The sequence below is a fragment of the Coloeus monedula genome (genome assembly GCF_965178545.1).
Source record: "Coloeus monedula genome assembly, chromosome: 4".
NCBI classification, from domain to species: Eukaryota; Metazoa; Chordata; class Aves; order Passeriformes; family Corvidae; genus Coloeus; species Coloeus monedula.
Window position 1 is genome coordinate 51,039,808 of NC_138784.1, and position 13,293 is coordinate 51,053,100.

The following is a 13,293-nucleotide window of genomic DNA, read 5'->3' on the forward strand; positions in this document are numbered from 1 at the left end:
ATCTTTTTTTTCCCCCATTTTCCCATATACATGTTTAAAGAAAGACTATGCTGCATCAAAGAACACCTTAGGTTACTAAAATACTTTAAAATTATAGTATTTTTCAGAGTAAAGCATATGCGCCTTTCACCACACTTCTTCTTCTGCACCACCAATGACAACAATAAAGCTGTACACTGGTGCAAAATTACTGATGACTTCTGAAATAAGTTAGCCCTGAAGGGTGTGGAGTTCACACAGAACTGGCTCCTAGTCAGGTATTTACACTTTGCTCTGGTTGTTTTGCAGGCATGTCAGGGAAAGGCTAAACTTTAAAAAGTTAACTTTTAATACCTGAGCATATTCCTTAGCATGTCTGATATCAAAATGAATATCTATCAATTATAGTCTCTTATGCTAGGATGCTGATAGTCTGCAAGTTGCATATTTTATCTTCCTACTTTTGTTTCCCAAAAAATGTATCTAAATACCTCACTGTAATGAGATGTACCAGTAAAGCTGGCATATTTACTAAACCACAATAAAAAAATCTGCTTGTAAATTTTAAGGAAAATGCATTTTAAGCCTGGGCACACTTCAGTCGAGAAAGGTGACATACTGTGATAGCGTACGCAAGGCAAAGCATGTAGCTTATGGACACCAGCACATGTGCAAGCAATAACTGCAGTACCCCATGTCGTGGGCAAGAATAGAGCATGAGACTGATGATCACATCACACTGTGCCATGGGAAAGAAATGTATTTCCTATATGGAGAAAGTCCAGGTAACACTGCTTGGCGAACGGTAGCAGAGGAAGTAGTTTGCACTTGAGGGTTCTACTTTTAAAAACTGCTTGTTCTATTATTCTTCGTGTTCTTTGAGAATTTCTATGTGCCCGCTGTGAAGTCCTTTTAATGGATATATCAGCATGTTACCAGCCAGGGGCAGGGGTAGCAAGGTCGGCCGCGCCAGCAGGGCCCGGCGGAGCGTGGAAAGGCCGCAGGGCAGCGGGGCCTGCGGCGCTCCACGTGCCGCTCCGCACTCCGAGGCGCAACTGGTGGCGGGCGATCCAGAACACCGCGGCCAACTTGGGAGCCGGCGGCTGCGCCATGCAGCGTGCCCCGCACCGCTGCCAGCGCTGCAGCTGCAAACCCTGCCCAGGCGGGAAAGCCTCACTTTCACATTCTCCTGGGGTTTTTTTCCCCTTCTTGCCTACTTCTGTCTGACTGGTTACGATCTCCTGGGGGAATTTCCATGGCTGGAGGCCCGGCTGCGGGCAGCGAGGCGTCCCGCGGCCGGCAGACCCCGCAGACCCGGCCCCGCGCAGCCCAGCCCTGCCCAGCCCGCGGGCCCGTCGCTGGCGGGCGGCAGGACCTGCACAACCGCCGCCCCGAGCCGCAGCCGCCGCCAGCCGGAGCGGGACGTTTCGTCGTCCGGAAATGATGGAGAAGGAGTGACTGTGGCGGCGGTGGGACAGCGGCTGTGAGTGCCAGGTTGTGCGCGCCACTGCCGGGGGAAGGCCCGCGGGCGCGGGGCGGGCGGCGCGGCCCGAGAGGAGGCGGCTGCCGGGACAGGCGGCGCGGCGGCGGCAGAGCGGGAGCGGCGCGAAGGCTCCCGCGGCCGGGGCGCGGCGCAGGGCCGGGCGGCGCGGCGGAGCGGGAGGAAATGCGGAGGTAGGCGCGCCGCGCTGCCAGCCGGCTCCGCCGCGGCGGACGGGCCCCCCCGGACACCCCCCGCGGCCGTTCCCGCCCCGCGGCCGCCGCCCCCCGGCCCCGCGGGTGCTCGCTGCAGGGGGCGGGGGGCGCGCCCGCCGCGCCGCAAAGTTGCCGCCGCTTCCCTACTGTCCCTCTTCAGTCCCTCGCCCCGAGCCGTGAGTTTTCTGCTTAAAATACATTAACAAGTCCTTTCGTTTGCTTGTTCCTTCAGGGTCGCGTGTTAGTTTTGTTGGAGGGGGGTGCAGGCACTCTGTTACTCGGGGAGAGAACTGGCAGATGTCCCAAGTGAGAGAGCCTCTTCCTCCGGGGCCTGGCGGGCCAGAGCAAGCTCCGACTGAAAACAGCTCTTTGATCTCGCTCCCTCGAGGTAAGTTGCTTTAAAGTTTCTCTGTAATTGTTACGCCTTATATTTGAATGATACATTTACTGATTTGATTTGTGGGTTTTAACCCGTCTTTTCTTTCACCTCCCCTCTTTAGGGTATCTCTGTAGCACTTTCACTTCACCACTTCATTGTTTTAATCTGAAATTCCCATAAAAAAATGAAAAAGCAAAACAAAACAAAACAACAACAAACCCCCCCCCCAAAAAAAGAAGGAAAAAATGCGCTGCTCTCAGCACTGATTTTCAGTACTTGAAAAACTGCAGTGATTCAGAGGCAGATGTTGCTCCTTAAAAATTGCTTTTGTTTTTCTCAGCTTTGTGTTTGTGTTTAGAAATTTTTTCCTGTGAAGCTGTCCTTCCAGGTCTTGAAGTAAATTATGGAGGCTTGATCCAATAGCAAGAGCATTGTTGAGGTTGGAGGTCACTTTGCTGGCTTTTTCTTAGATTACTCTGTGACGCTGCCGCTAAAACCAGTTTCTCAGAATATAACTTGTTTCCTATCAGCTGTTCAGAAGGTTGTTTAAAAGTACTTTCATCTTAAAGATAAATTATTTAAGTTATGTCTTATTTGAACAAAATACATTGATACCCTGATCACCTTCATGTAGGGAAGTTTGACAAGGTATATTGCAGATTATCCTCAAAACTGAGAAGTCTGTTTGCCTGTCAAGTCCTGGTCTGTGAATATGAGACTTTTTTTGTTTATTCATTTACAGCTATGGTTTTCCAGAATTCTCACAGGAGTTTAAACAGTCTCTGAAAAACAGACGAATAATCTTGTTCAAGAACTGTAACTTTATTCATAACTGGTTAACTGGAGCAGAGCCTGGTAACACAGTTGTGCAACTGTGGATTAAAGATGCAGCCTTGTTTTTGTAGCTAGGAAAATCAATAGCTATGTGTAATCAGAGTTGAAGACTCCTTTCAGAAACCAGAAAATATCCGTAGCTAAGTAAAAAATGTTTTGGCAGGGAGATACAGCAAGTTGGCTTATACTTATCTTATTGTTGGATGGTTTTTTTTGTCCTAGAGAATGACTCATTACTTCTAAACAGTAAAAAATAATAATAAAAAAGATTAAATGCAGAAGATCAAGCATGCGGAACTGAACTGCTGGAATCACATTTTTGCCAGAACCATCAGTACCTGTGATATGTGTTTATTTTCAGTGTGGTGTGTTTATCTTTTAGGTGGTCAGCTGGCCACACTGGTTAAATTCTGCATGTAGGCCATACATCAAAGTTGCTGAAGTTATAAGTCAGTGAACTAATAGCATGGAAAGGGGTCTCGTTCTCACAGTGCCACTTCAAACTGAATTTTCACTGTGAAGTGAAAGTCCTATGTATGATTGTAAATACATGCCCTTTTTTTTAATGAAAAGCAGAGAAATACTGATCTGTCCCTGACAAGTAATGCACAGAAAATCCGAATGACACAATTAAACCTCACAGCTTTCTTAGGGATCAGTAAGGTACAAACAAGCATAATGATTATAGTTTGCGCGCTGGCCACACCTATCAAGGCATGTGCTTTTAAAGCTTATATACAGTTCACATATAGACAAAGCTGGTTTGTAACAGAATTCAGCATCCAAATACATAATTTTATTCTAATGAACTTAGATTTAAGGATAATATGGATAATATTGGATAATGTGGATATTTGTTGCTTTTTTCTAGTCTAAGTCTGTTGGGGAAGTGGGGGTGGAAAGAGGAAAAGGTGAGTTCATAACATTTCCAGTCTATATTCCAGCATTTCTGTTGTCAGCTTTGCAGTGTGTGGTTACAGGGTAAGGTAATTCAGATATTCCAGGGCTGAGGAACTAAGATAGTATGTCTGGGACTTTCAACAGCCCCTATCCTTCTATTCTACCCCCAGGACATCCAAAATGACATTGACTTCTCTAGAATTTGGTGATAATTTTAAAAGCTTTGATTGAAGTTCATATTATTGACCTATAAATGACTTCATCTATTTACAGTGAGATACTTGAAATCTGGGTTGACCTAGAATTAAAGATTCCTTAATCAGGAAAAGATGGCTTATCTTCTATGTATAATAAAGTATTAAGTGCAGTCTAATGAGAAGGAATTTCTCATTTTTAACAGCATACTTTAATGTGCTTTGTATATTTGTTTAACTGATACAGATACCTTATACCCTGGGAACAAACTTTCACTCTTCTGTAGTTCTGTGAGGTACCATCAAGAAATCCAGATATACAAAGTGCTCCTTTTGCTTGCTGTCATATACATGCAGATGCTGAAGATTAATTGTATTTTTCCATGAAAGGAAAAGAAATTTCAGTTGAATTTTGCATATTCAAAAATGGCTATCCTACAACTTAGTTAAAGACCAGACAAACTCAATAAAGCTTAGGCAGTATGCAGGGATATTCATCAGTTGTGGACATGGTGAAAACTGGGTTGAGGCATAATTTGGCCTACAGATGTTGTGTGCTCTGGCTTTCATGATTTAAAAGAATTTTTCTGTGTTACTTTGACCAATATGTTCTTTCAACATCTCCCCCGTCACTGTTCTTCCTTGTTAGTTCATTTTTGAATAAATGCATAAATATTAGTGAGAATCTGGACACCACCCCTATACAATTAGTGTGCTGTGAGAGAGAGCAGATGAAATCCTAGCATTTTCTTTTTTAACAATGTCAAAATTCAACTTCAGTCTTTAAACCATTATCTGTGTCAGTGGGGTCTGCTGCTCTAAGAGGCTGGAGGGTGGAAGGTTTAACCATTTCTGTGATCATGTTAATTTCTGCCACATCCTTCCAAAAGTGTAGCTCTACTTGTGCAGCCTTGTTCAAGATCCTGTTGATGCCCTCTTTCTTGTCCTGTAGCTCATGGACCTTGGAACCAAATTATGATTACATCTAGTTGTATTATGTAGTCAGTAAATAGTGTCATGCCTCTGCTCAGACCACTTTAATTTGGTTGTGATCAGGTATTTCTCAACTTGTAGCTACCAAAATAATGTCCCTGAGGAAGGAATGTGGCAATTCATGACCATTGGACTGTTCGCTTTAAGGAAAATATTTCATATATCAGAGGCTATGGTGTGATTATTGCCTGGACTATGGGTAGACTTTTTTTATTAAATCCTCTGCATTTGAATAAACTATGGAATACAAGAGAGAAATTCAGTGGACATGGAACTACATTTAGAGAATCAGGCCACATTTTAGAAAATGCAGGACTGTCATCTATAAATTATTTGGAATGCCTTTATCTTTGCTTTTTGGTAACTAACTGTAACCTAGAATAACAAAGGAATAATGTTTAGCTTTCTCAATTAAGAAAGAAAATCAAAACAATAATTACTATGATAATTAACTTATTATGAAATTGAGACTGATAATTTCACTATGATTACTCTTTACATGATGGAAATCCACATTAATTTTTTATTTTAGTGGGGTGGGGAGGATGGAGAAACCTAGTAGAAATATCAAGGGTCAGATTCTATAAGTGATTGTTCTCTCTGGTGCAAATCATCTCACTGTTGCTGGATGGAGATGCAGTTCTGATTTGCTATCTCAAGAAACCATATGCAGCAACTAATACTTCCATTCAGAAAATGTACAAAGTACTCCTCTTCAAGAATGTGATTCTAATCTCATCATGTTTTCTGTGCTTAACTGTTTTCATGATGAGGAGCACTATAGGAATCTGATGGCTACATGAGATTGGGTGACAAAAGACTTAATGCAGAGAATGTTTGGACGTTCTTGGGGCAACAATGATTGCTATCACAATAATTATTCCACTTTACCAGCAACGCCTCAGTGTTATGAGTAATGTATTTTTATTTTAATGTTTAACCAGTGTGCTCAGATTGCTCAAACTTACCAAATATTTCCTCTGTAATTGTGTTGTCTCTTGCTATTTGACAAGAGTTGAGAGAATCTGTTTTGTTTCATTGCTGTGTGGCAGTACTGAGGCATTTATTTAATATTACTGGCTAAAATATCTAAGACTTTGGTAAATAGGTGTCTGACTCTAGTTTGTCATGAAAGTATACGTCTGCTTTCAGTTTCACGTGCATACCGTTCCAGTGAAGTGATTCATGCCCACATGGGTGTGATAGACTTGTATTTCATAGAGTTGACTGTAAAGGTCTTGTGTCGAGTTTGAAATTTTTTTGTTCCATCTTGTATCACAGGTTTATTTTATATCACAGTAATTCTTCTTCAGTTCAGCTCTGGGCTCTCAGATTTCTCTTTGCTTCATAACGCTTCTTTTTTTTTTCCTGATAAGTAACATCCAGCAATGAGTGTGTTATCCTTCTGTTTTTATTTGGATCAGCCCTGCAGTTTTGAAGTAAATCTGTTCGCCTCTACTTTGATTTGCGTTGTGGAGTGATCCTAGGGCGTGACCTGGATGGGATTCCTTTTGCTCAAAATAATCTGAAAACTGCAGGAATGTGCCCAGTACACTCCAGCCACTAGTAAGCCTTCAATCTTTGAGATTAAATCTGAGAACTAGTTCAACGTAGAAAGCCCCTGGAACATGTATAATATGGAATATCCTTAAAGTTAACTCTTGCTGTACAGGCCCAGTTTTATTGGCCCATGCTTTTATTAATACAGCCACAGCTGCCAAGTATTGCTTAGCACTTCCATGAAACTGGTTTTGTATACATGTGAAACTTCTTTGGATGAATGGCATACATTCATAACTGACTGCATAATTAGTGTGATTATTTTTGAAAAGTTTTCACTTGTGTGTTTGACCTTCGTAACACTTAAAATAATGCAGAATACCTATTTTCACATTGCTGTTCATTTTTACTTTATCATGACTCAAATTTGTTCAGAGCTGTCGAACTTCTAGTACTTTCATAGTTTTACCATAGCTTGCACCTGCAAAATTCTTTGTAAGTTTCCCAAAAAACTGCTCAGTTAAATTGCTCTAATTTTCAGAAACTAATTTTTTCTGTGGCACTTCTGAAGCCATTGAAAGTTGCAACAAGACATTTAAGGGAAAGCCACTGAAATTAAATTGAATCCAAGTAATTTTTTTTTTTTAGTTTTAAAACAATCAAACATCTAATTGGATGCTTCCAACTCCATAATTTGTGGATTATCAGTGTTTATTAGATGTTCTTAATGAAGTGAGATTGTTTCAGGCAAATGCTGGAATAAGCATTCTGTTACACAAACTGTTGAACTTATTTGTTGCGTAAAATGCCTAAAACTTTTAGGTATTTCATGAAGTAGATGGTAGGTGTTACTGTTAATGATTACATTGTAAAATGTGGTATTATTAGGATTTCTTTGTGTTATTGTTGTGAACAGTGGAATTTTCAGCAGGAAGTAGCATTCCTTGCCAGCAAGGTTATTAATGAACAGAGGAAGTGTTAGAAGTGCAGTGTTTGCCACATGCTCTTCAATCCCTCCCAACAACTGTAGGCTTGAGACAGAGAACTGATTGTTACATTTCCTTTTGGAAACATTCTTTGACTTTTTTATTCCTCATAGATCTTCTTATGCGTTTGTGTTTATGTTTTGTGACAATTGTTTTTCTTTTGTAATTTTTCTCTTCTTTGAAGGACAAAATTTCATTTGGGATGATTTGAACTTTGCACATGTATTTTTAAATCTGCATCTGCTTGTTATAGGATAAACTCAGGCCTTCTGAGGATTCATCCCAACAACTGGGTCAACTTTAGGTGCCTAAGTAAACTTTGCCCCATGCCTCCAAATTTTTCCTCCGCCCCTAAGCCGTAAAACTGTTGAACTGTTTGTGAGTGCAGTTTTTGAGATCACAGTGACCACCGTGCCAATGCATTTTGCTTATTTCTCTCTCTTTGATGAGAATGATGCACTCAGGTTTCCAGAAACCTTTCTCAGCAGTTATTTTTTCTTTACTATTTGGAGTCCAAATGCAGTCCACCACATTGCTGGTGAACAGAAAATGGATGTGTCATAGCAGCAAAGCCTTCAGTTGTTGCAGCAGAATTCATTAAATTCATTTTATGTACAAACTCATACATTTTATAGACAAGCTCTAAACCTGTTTCTCAAGTCCAGTTTGTCATTTTGCTAGTCATGCACTCTTATGATTCACATTCTTGGAAGTGATGACTGAGTCAATGTATAGGGTTATGTGTCATCTAAAGAACAGAAATCAGCTGCCAATCACATGCTGGGGACATGCAATCCACTTATTGTGGGCACTTGTTTGCATTTTTGTTTTGTATATGTTACTTACTTCATGATACATGATACCATGTGTATGAACACACAGAGACCCCTTTCTGAATAAGAAGATGTGGTGGAGCTCTTGGGGGCAGCTGGAGTATGGATGTACAAATGGATGAGCACTTGAAGAAGAGGAGTTGGTTATTTGTCAAATACTTGAGCTCTTTGAAGTGTGTCTTGCAAATACGCATCCATTACCTATCTTTTTTGTACTTTCTATCAGTTTTGTGTATTAATTTCACCCCCACTTTATATCCTTTACATTATAGAGAAAGATACATAAATATAGCTGTGAAAAGAGAGATAAGTCACTGGGATGGTCTAAGAATTTTTCAGTAATTAGTTTGACGTATGTCCCAGCAACTTCCCAAAGACATAGAATTGGAAGAAATTGGGGGAGATTGCCCAGTATACCCTTTTTGCCTAATTTACAGAGATCTTTCTTGACAGCTTTGACTATTTGTTAAGTTTTCTTTTTGGTAGGGCTGTTGTAATAGTAGCCTTGTTGCTAATCCAGACTGCTGACATTCAGCTGGTGGAGTCCTGCAGGATGTATTTGTCACGTTGCAAAGAAGTGTGTGTAACCAGAGGCATATTATCCAAACTCAAACAAAAGTTAACATTCAATATTACAATAGTCTCAAAGATGAAAACAAGTCTTTACTCTATGGAATATATATATTGCTGTGTATTTTAAAAATAAATATAACACGATTATGGTAAAATGAATGTATGTACTATAAAAATGATTTATGTATACTTAAGTAATTCCGTAGAGAAAAAGCAATAATTCACTTTATTCACTTATTTAATGAAGCAATAATTTTGAGATGTGATTAAAATTTTAATTTTTTTTCACTAAGTGGCTTACCAGTTGTCTGTATCATAGATATTATTTGGCTGTTAGTCATCTCAATTTTATACTTTGTTAGCATGTCATATCTCTTACTTATTTAAATCTTAAACTTGCATTAATCTCTGGCCAAGTAGAGTTTCTGTCTATGCTTACCTTCAGGATAAACCACAAGGTGTTTTGTGTGGGTGTCACTCCCTGGGGCTTTTGACTAGAAGCTCTTCAGCCCTGGCACTGCTGTTAGTTTAGGGGAAGTGCAGAGCCACACAAGTTGCTGATTTGGGGCTGAACTGTGGTAGGTAAGAAGTCTGTGTTTCTTTTGTGGCATGACCTAGAGTAACTTACTGTGGTTTTGAAGAGAGATTGGATTTATACTTTAGCACTGCCAGACTCAGAACATAATGAGTCTTTTCTTTCCATTATTTGAACTGTTAAGAGGAGCATCTCTTTTTCTTCTTGGCTGTCAGTATTGGAGGTTAGCCACATGAGAGTGGAAGGGTGTGCTAAAGGAAGCAGAAGCTGAAATACTAAGGAAGTTTTACAAAAAGAATTCTTAAAGGTAAGCTTGATTGAAACAGAAAAGTGTTACAAATTTACTTGAAGATGCAGTGGAAAAAAGTCATACTTGTCTGTGGCCAGATCCATTAATATTTCTGTCAGACTAAGGTCTTTGTGTTGATTCTTCATAAACTACTGTTGTGATTATTCTTAGGCACCTAATGTAAAAGTAATGGCATCAACAAAAGATGGGAATGTTCTTGAGGCTGTCTTCGTCTGTGACTGGGTGTAATTGGTATGTTTTAGGGGCACCTCTAGTATTAAAGAAAATACAATCCCATTATCAACTGTGTATTATAAGGGAATAATCAGTTAATTCCTTTGTACAAAAACTGAGGTGTGGTACGTATTCAAGAAAAAGCAACTGAATCAAGACACCAGTGTTTGTCTGTTTTCAGTGGTTTGATGCATCAGAAACAATTTATGAAAAAATCAAATAAAGAGATCGTAAGATCTACTATTTCTAAAGCCCCATTGTACTAAGTCTGGGTGTGATGGGTTTAATTTTCTTCAATGCAACCTCTGTGGTGCTGTGTTTGGGATCAGTGAGTCAAACGGGGTTGATAGCACACCAGTGGGTTGGCTATTGCTGAGCAGCAGTTGCACAGCACCAGTCAAGGTTCTCTCTTTTCCCAGTTTTCTCTACAGTGACTAGACTGTGGGTAGGCATGGGGTTGGGAGGGGACATAATCCAGGCAGCTGGCTCAGGTTGACAAGAGGGCTATTCTGTGCCATAGAACGTCATGCTCTGCAATAAAATCGGACGGGGAGGTTTATGGGGAGGTAGCCATTGCTTAGAGACTGGCTTGGGCATCGGTCTACTTGTGGGAGATGGTGGGTGATTGCCTTTGCATCTCCTGTTTTACTTTTCCTTCCTCTTTTCTTCACTTACAAACTGTATCTTGACGCATGAGTTTCCTCCCTTGGGTCTTTCTGTTCTCTCCCCTTGTCCTGCTGGGGGCTGGGGAAGGAAGGAGAGGCTGGGTGGTCCTTAGCTGGTGCCCAGGGTGAGCTCACGGCACCACAGAGCAGCATCTACCAGGATCAGCTGCTCCAGTGGGCAATTCTGGCATGCAAAGGATACCAAACACGATTAATGGTGCAGGTTTCTGTTGTGCACATTTACAGGGAAGTCTTCATGTGAATTCAATAGATCAAAGAAGAGATAATTAATGTTGTTTCGAACGTCCTATAAAAATTGTTTGGTGTTTAATTGCAACATTGTTTCTTTTAAACTTTTTAATATTGCTTCTTCTTTCTTGTTAACTGCTACTATTGTTTACATGGTCTTGACTGGCCGTTTACTATATCCAGTTAGAATAATAGAAGTGCACATGAAAAATACACATACAGCCTACATAGTGAGAAAAAAATACTGAACTGAAAACAAGCAGAGGGATGAAAAATAAATTTGTATGAATAATGATGACTGATTGTATTCTGCACTCCTTCAGATTTCTTAGATAAAAATGTAATCTGGAACACTGAGGGCCCCATAATATTAGCATTATTGTTTCCTTACAGCTGTTCATTGTTTACTACATGAAATAATAGGGTTCTGCAAAGTCATATCCTATACAAGAGAATTCTATACAGCTACTCTGCGGGTCTGTACTAGCACTGCTGGGTACATATTATAATTTTGGTGTCATTGCTGTAGTAAAGTAATTTAAGAGCAAAATCTCCTAAAATAGGTCATTTAAGCTTAGTGTTTGTGGAAAGCAGACTGCTTTTACACTAGCTCTGTCAGGACACAACTTATTTTTATTCAGTCCCTTCCAGAACACTTTTCAAACACTTTTGAAACACATTTGCACCTAATACTTAACTGCAGAGGCTAAATCATCACACTTCAATATGGTCAATTTGTATTGGATAGATACCAGGCAGAAATGATTTGTATCTGATGTCTGTCAAAGAGGTTGAAAAACTCTGTGTTTTGGTTTGTTTTTGTTGTTGTTTTTGGTTTGGTTTGGTGCTGTTTTTTTGAGGTTTTTTTTGGGGGGAGGGGTTGGTTTTTTTTGTCGGGGGTTTTGTGGTTTTGGTTTTGTTTTCTTAATGTTAATAGGATGAGTATCTAGGTAAGGTTAAGTCATCAGTGCAAGGGGCAAAACTCATTAAAGTCAATATCTTCCCATTCATTTCAATAACTATGCCAATCCCAGAGAAACAGTTCCTCTCAGGATGGGCTTGAGGAAATATGGACAAGTGGTTGGGAGGGAGGACTGAGAGCGACGTACCATGGAGGTAGCTAGGTCAGACATTTCAGAGGTGGAAACTGATAGAAGGGGAGCAGCAGTGCTTGAAGGCATATGCTACTATGCACACAAGATGGCATATATTATTTTGAGTGATGTTCAGTGCCTCAGTTTAATAGGGTGGATAACAAAGGCAGAAAGTTAGGATTTAAAATCAAAGTGCTGTGGGTTGCATGAAAAACTAACCTTTACTATGTCATAGTAGCAAAAAGTGATTTTTCTGTGTCTCAGGACTGGAATAATTGCTTTACTGGAGGATACAGTATGATTCATTGTAATATGGGATTTATAAACATGTTCTTGTTTGAAACAAATAAATAGAGCTAACAGACTTTTCAGCAGTTGCTCATTTAGATTTACTGTAAATAATAAATGTAGGTATACTAAAAAGAAATACATGACACTGAAAACATTTAGTGTTTTACAGATCCCTTGAGTAAGATAATATAAACTGATAATCTGTTGCTGTGAATAATGAACAAAGTAATGCCAGATTTGAAAATGTTTCCTTGAATGCCACTAGGAAAAATCTGTGGCAATCAAGAACAAAAAGATCTCTGTGTGTGGCTTTGATTATTAAAACATTAATGACAGTGAAGATGTAAACCGTCACTTACCTTGGTTTGAGGAAATTCTGGTCTGCTTGTGATAACTGGCAAAATCATCAAAACAACAATATCTGTTACATTGTGAAATAAGCTGAAGAATCTCTCAAATAACCTTACTATGGAATTTTCCTTGCATCTTATGTATACTTGGAGAGAAGAAATACTTTTTCTTTTCATTAATGGCTAAATGTTGACTTTTAATCAGCAGTAGCTTTTGAAAACTATTTTTTAAAATGAAAAATAGGTAATTGTGTTATAATATTTTTTTCTGATTTTTTGTACTAATCACTTTTGAAGTTCCAACTATATTTGTCTTTGATTATGTGTATAATTATAAAAAAATAGAGAACAAAATTTTGTAAAATTACTATGTGGGTAAAAAATAATGGGTTTTTTGTGTGTGACAAAGCTATTCAAATTTTTATATGAAAATTTCGTGGAAGCTAACTAAATAAGAAAACACCTCCCCCCCCCCACTATAATTCCTTACAGAAGCTGCTATTTTTTTGCACAGTTGGGTACAATATGACTAAAAGTCTTTCTTAAAGAGAAATTATATTGATCTAGGCCAGAAAACAAATGGAAAATCAACTTTATTGGAAGTTAATTCTAAGGAAACAAAAGGGGATGCTAGGACAAGTTATATTTTATGCCCTCTTACTTTTAATTTTCAAAAATTCATTTTGCTGACATAGAGAAAAAGTACTGTAGAAACTAATA

General features: G+C 39.4%; 1 protein-coding gene across 2 annotated transcripts in view; it reads left to right on the plus strand.

The window, feature by feature from the left end:
• Window positions 1-1,433: 1,433 nt before the first annotated feature.
• MDFIC (MyoD family inhibitor domain containing) overlaps window positions 1,434-13,293 on the plus strand; it is a 50,177-nt gene continuing 38,317 nt past the window's right edge. Inside the window, exons 1-2 of one of the 2 annotated variants that reach the window (XM_082280427.1) lie at window positions 1,434-1,473; window positions 1,907-2,062. In XM_082280427.1, the coding sequence (XP_082136553.1) occupies window positions 1,972-2,062 (91 nt within the window). In that variant the 5' untranslated portion in view covers window positions 1,434-1,473; window positions 1,907-1,971. Of the gene's footprint in view, window positions 1,474-1,528; window positions 1,654-1,906; window positions 2,063-13,293 lie in introns of those variants that run through there. The other variant, XM_082280426.1, reaches the window with a different exon arrangement.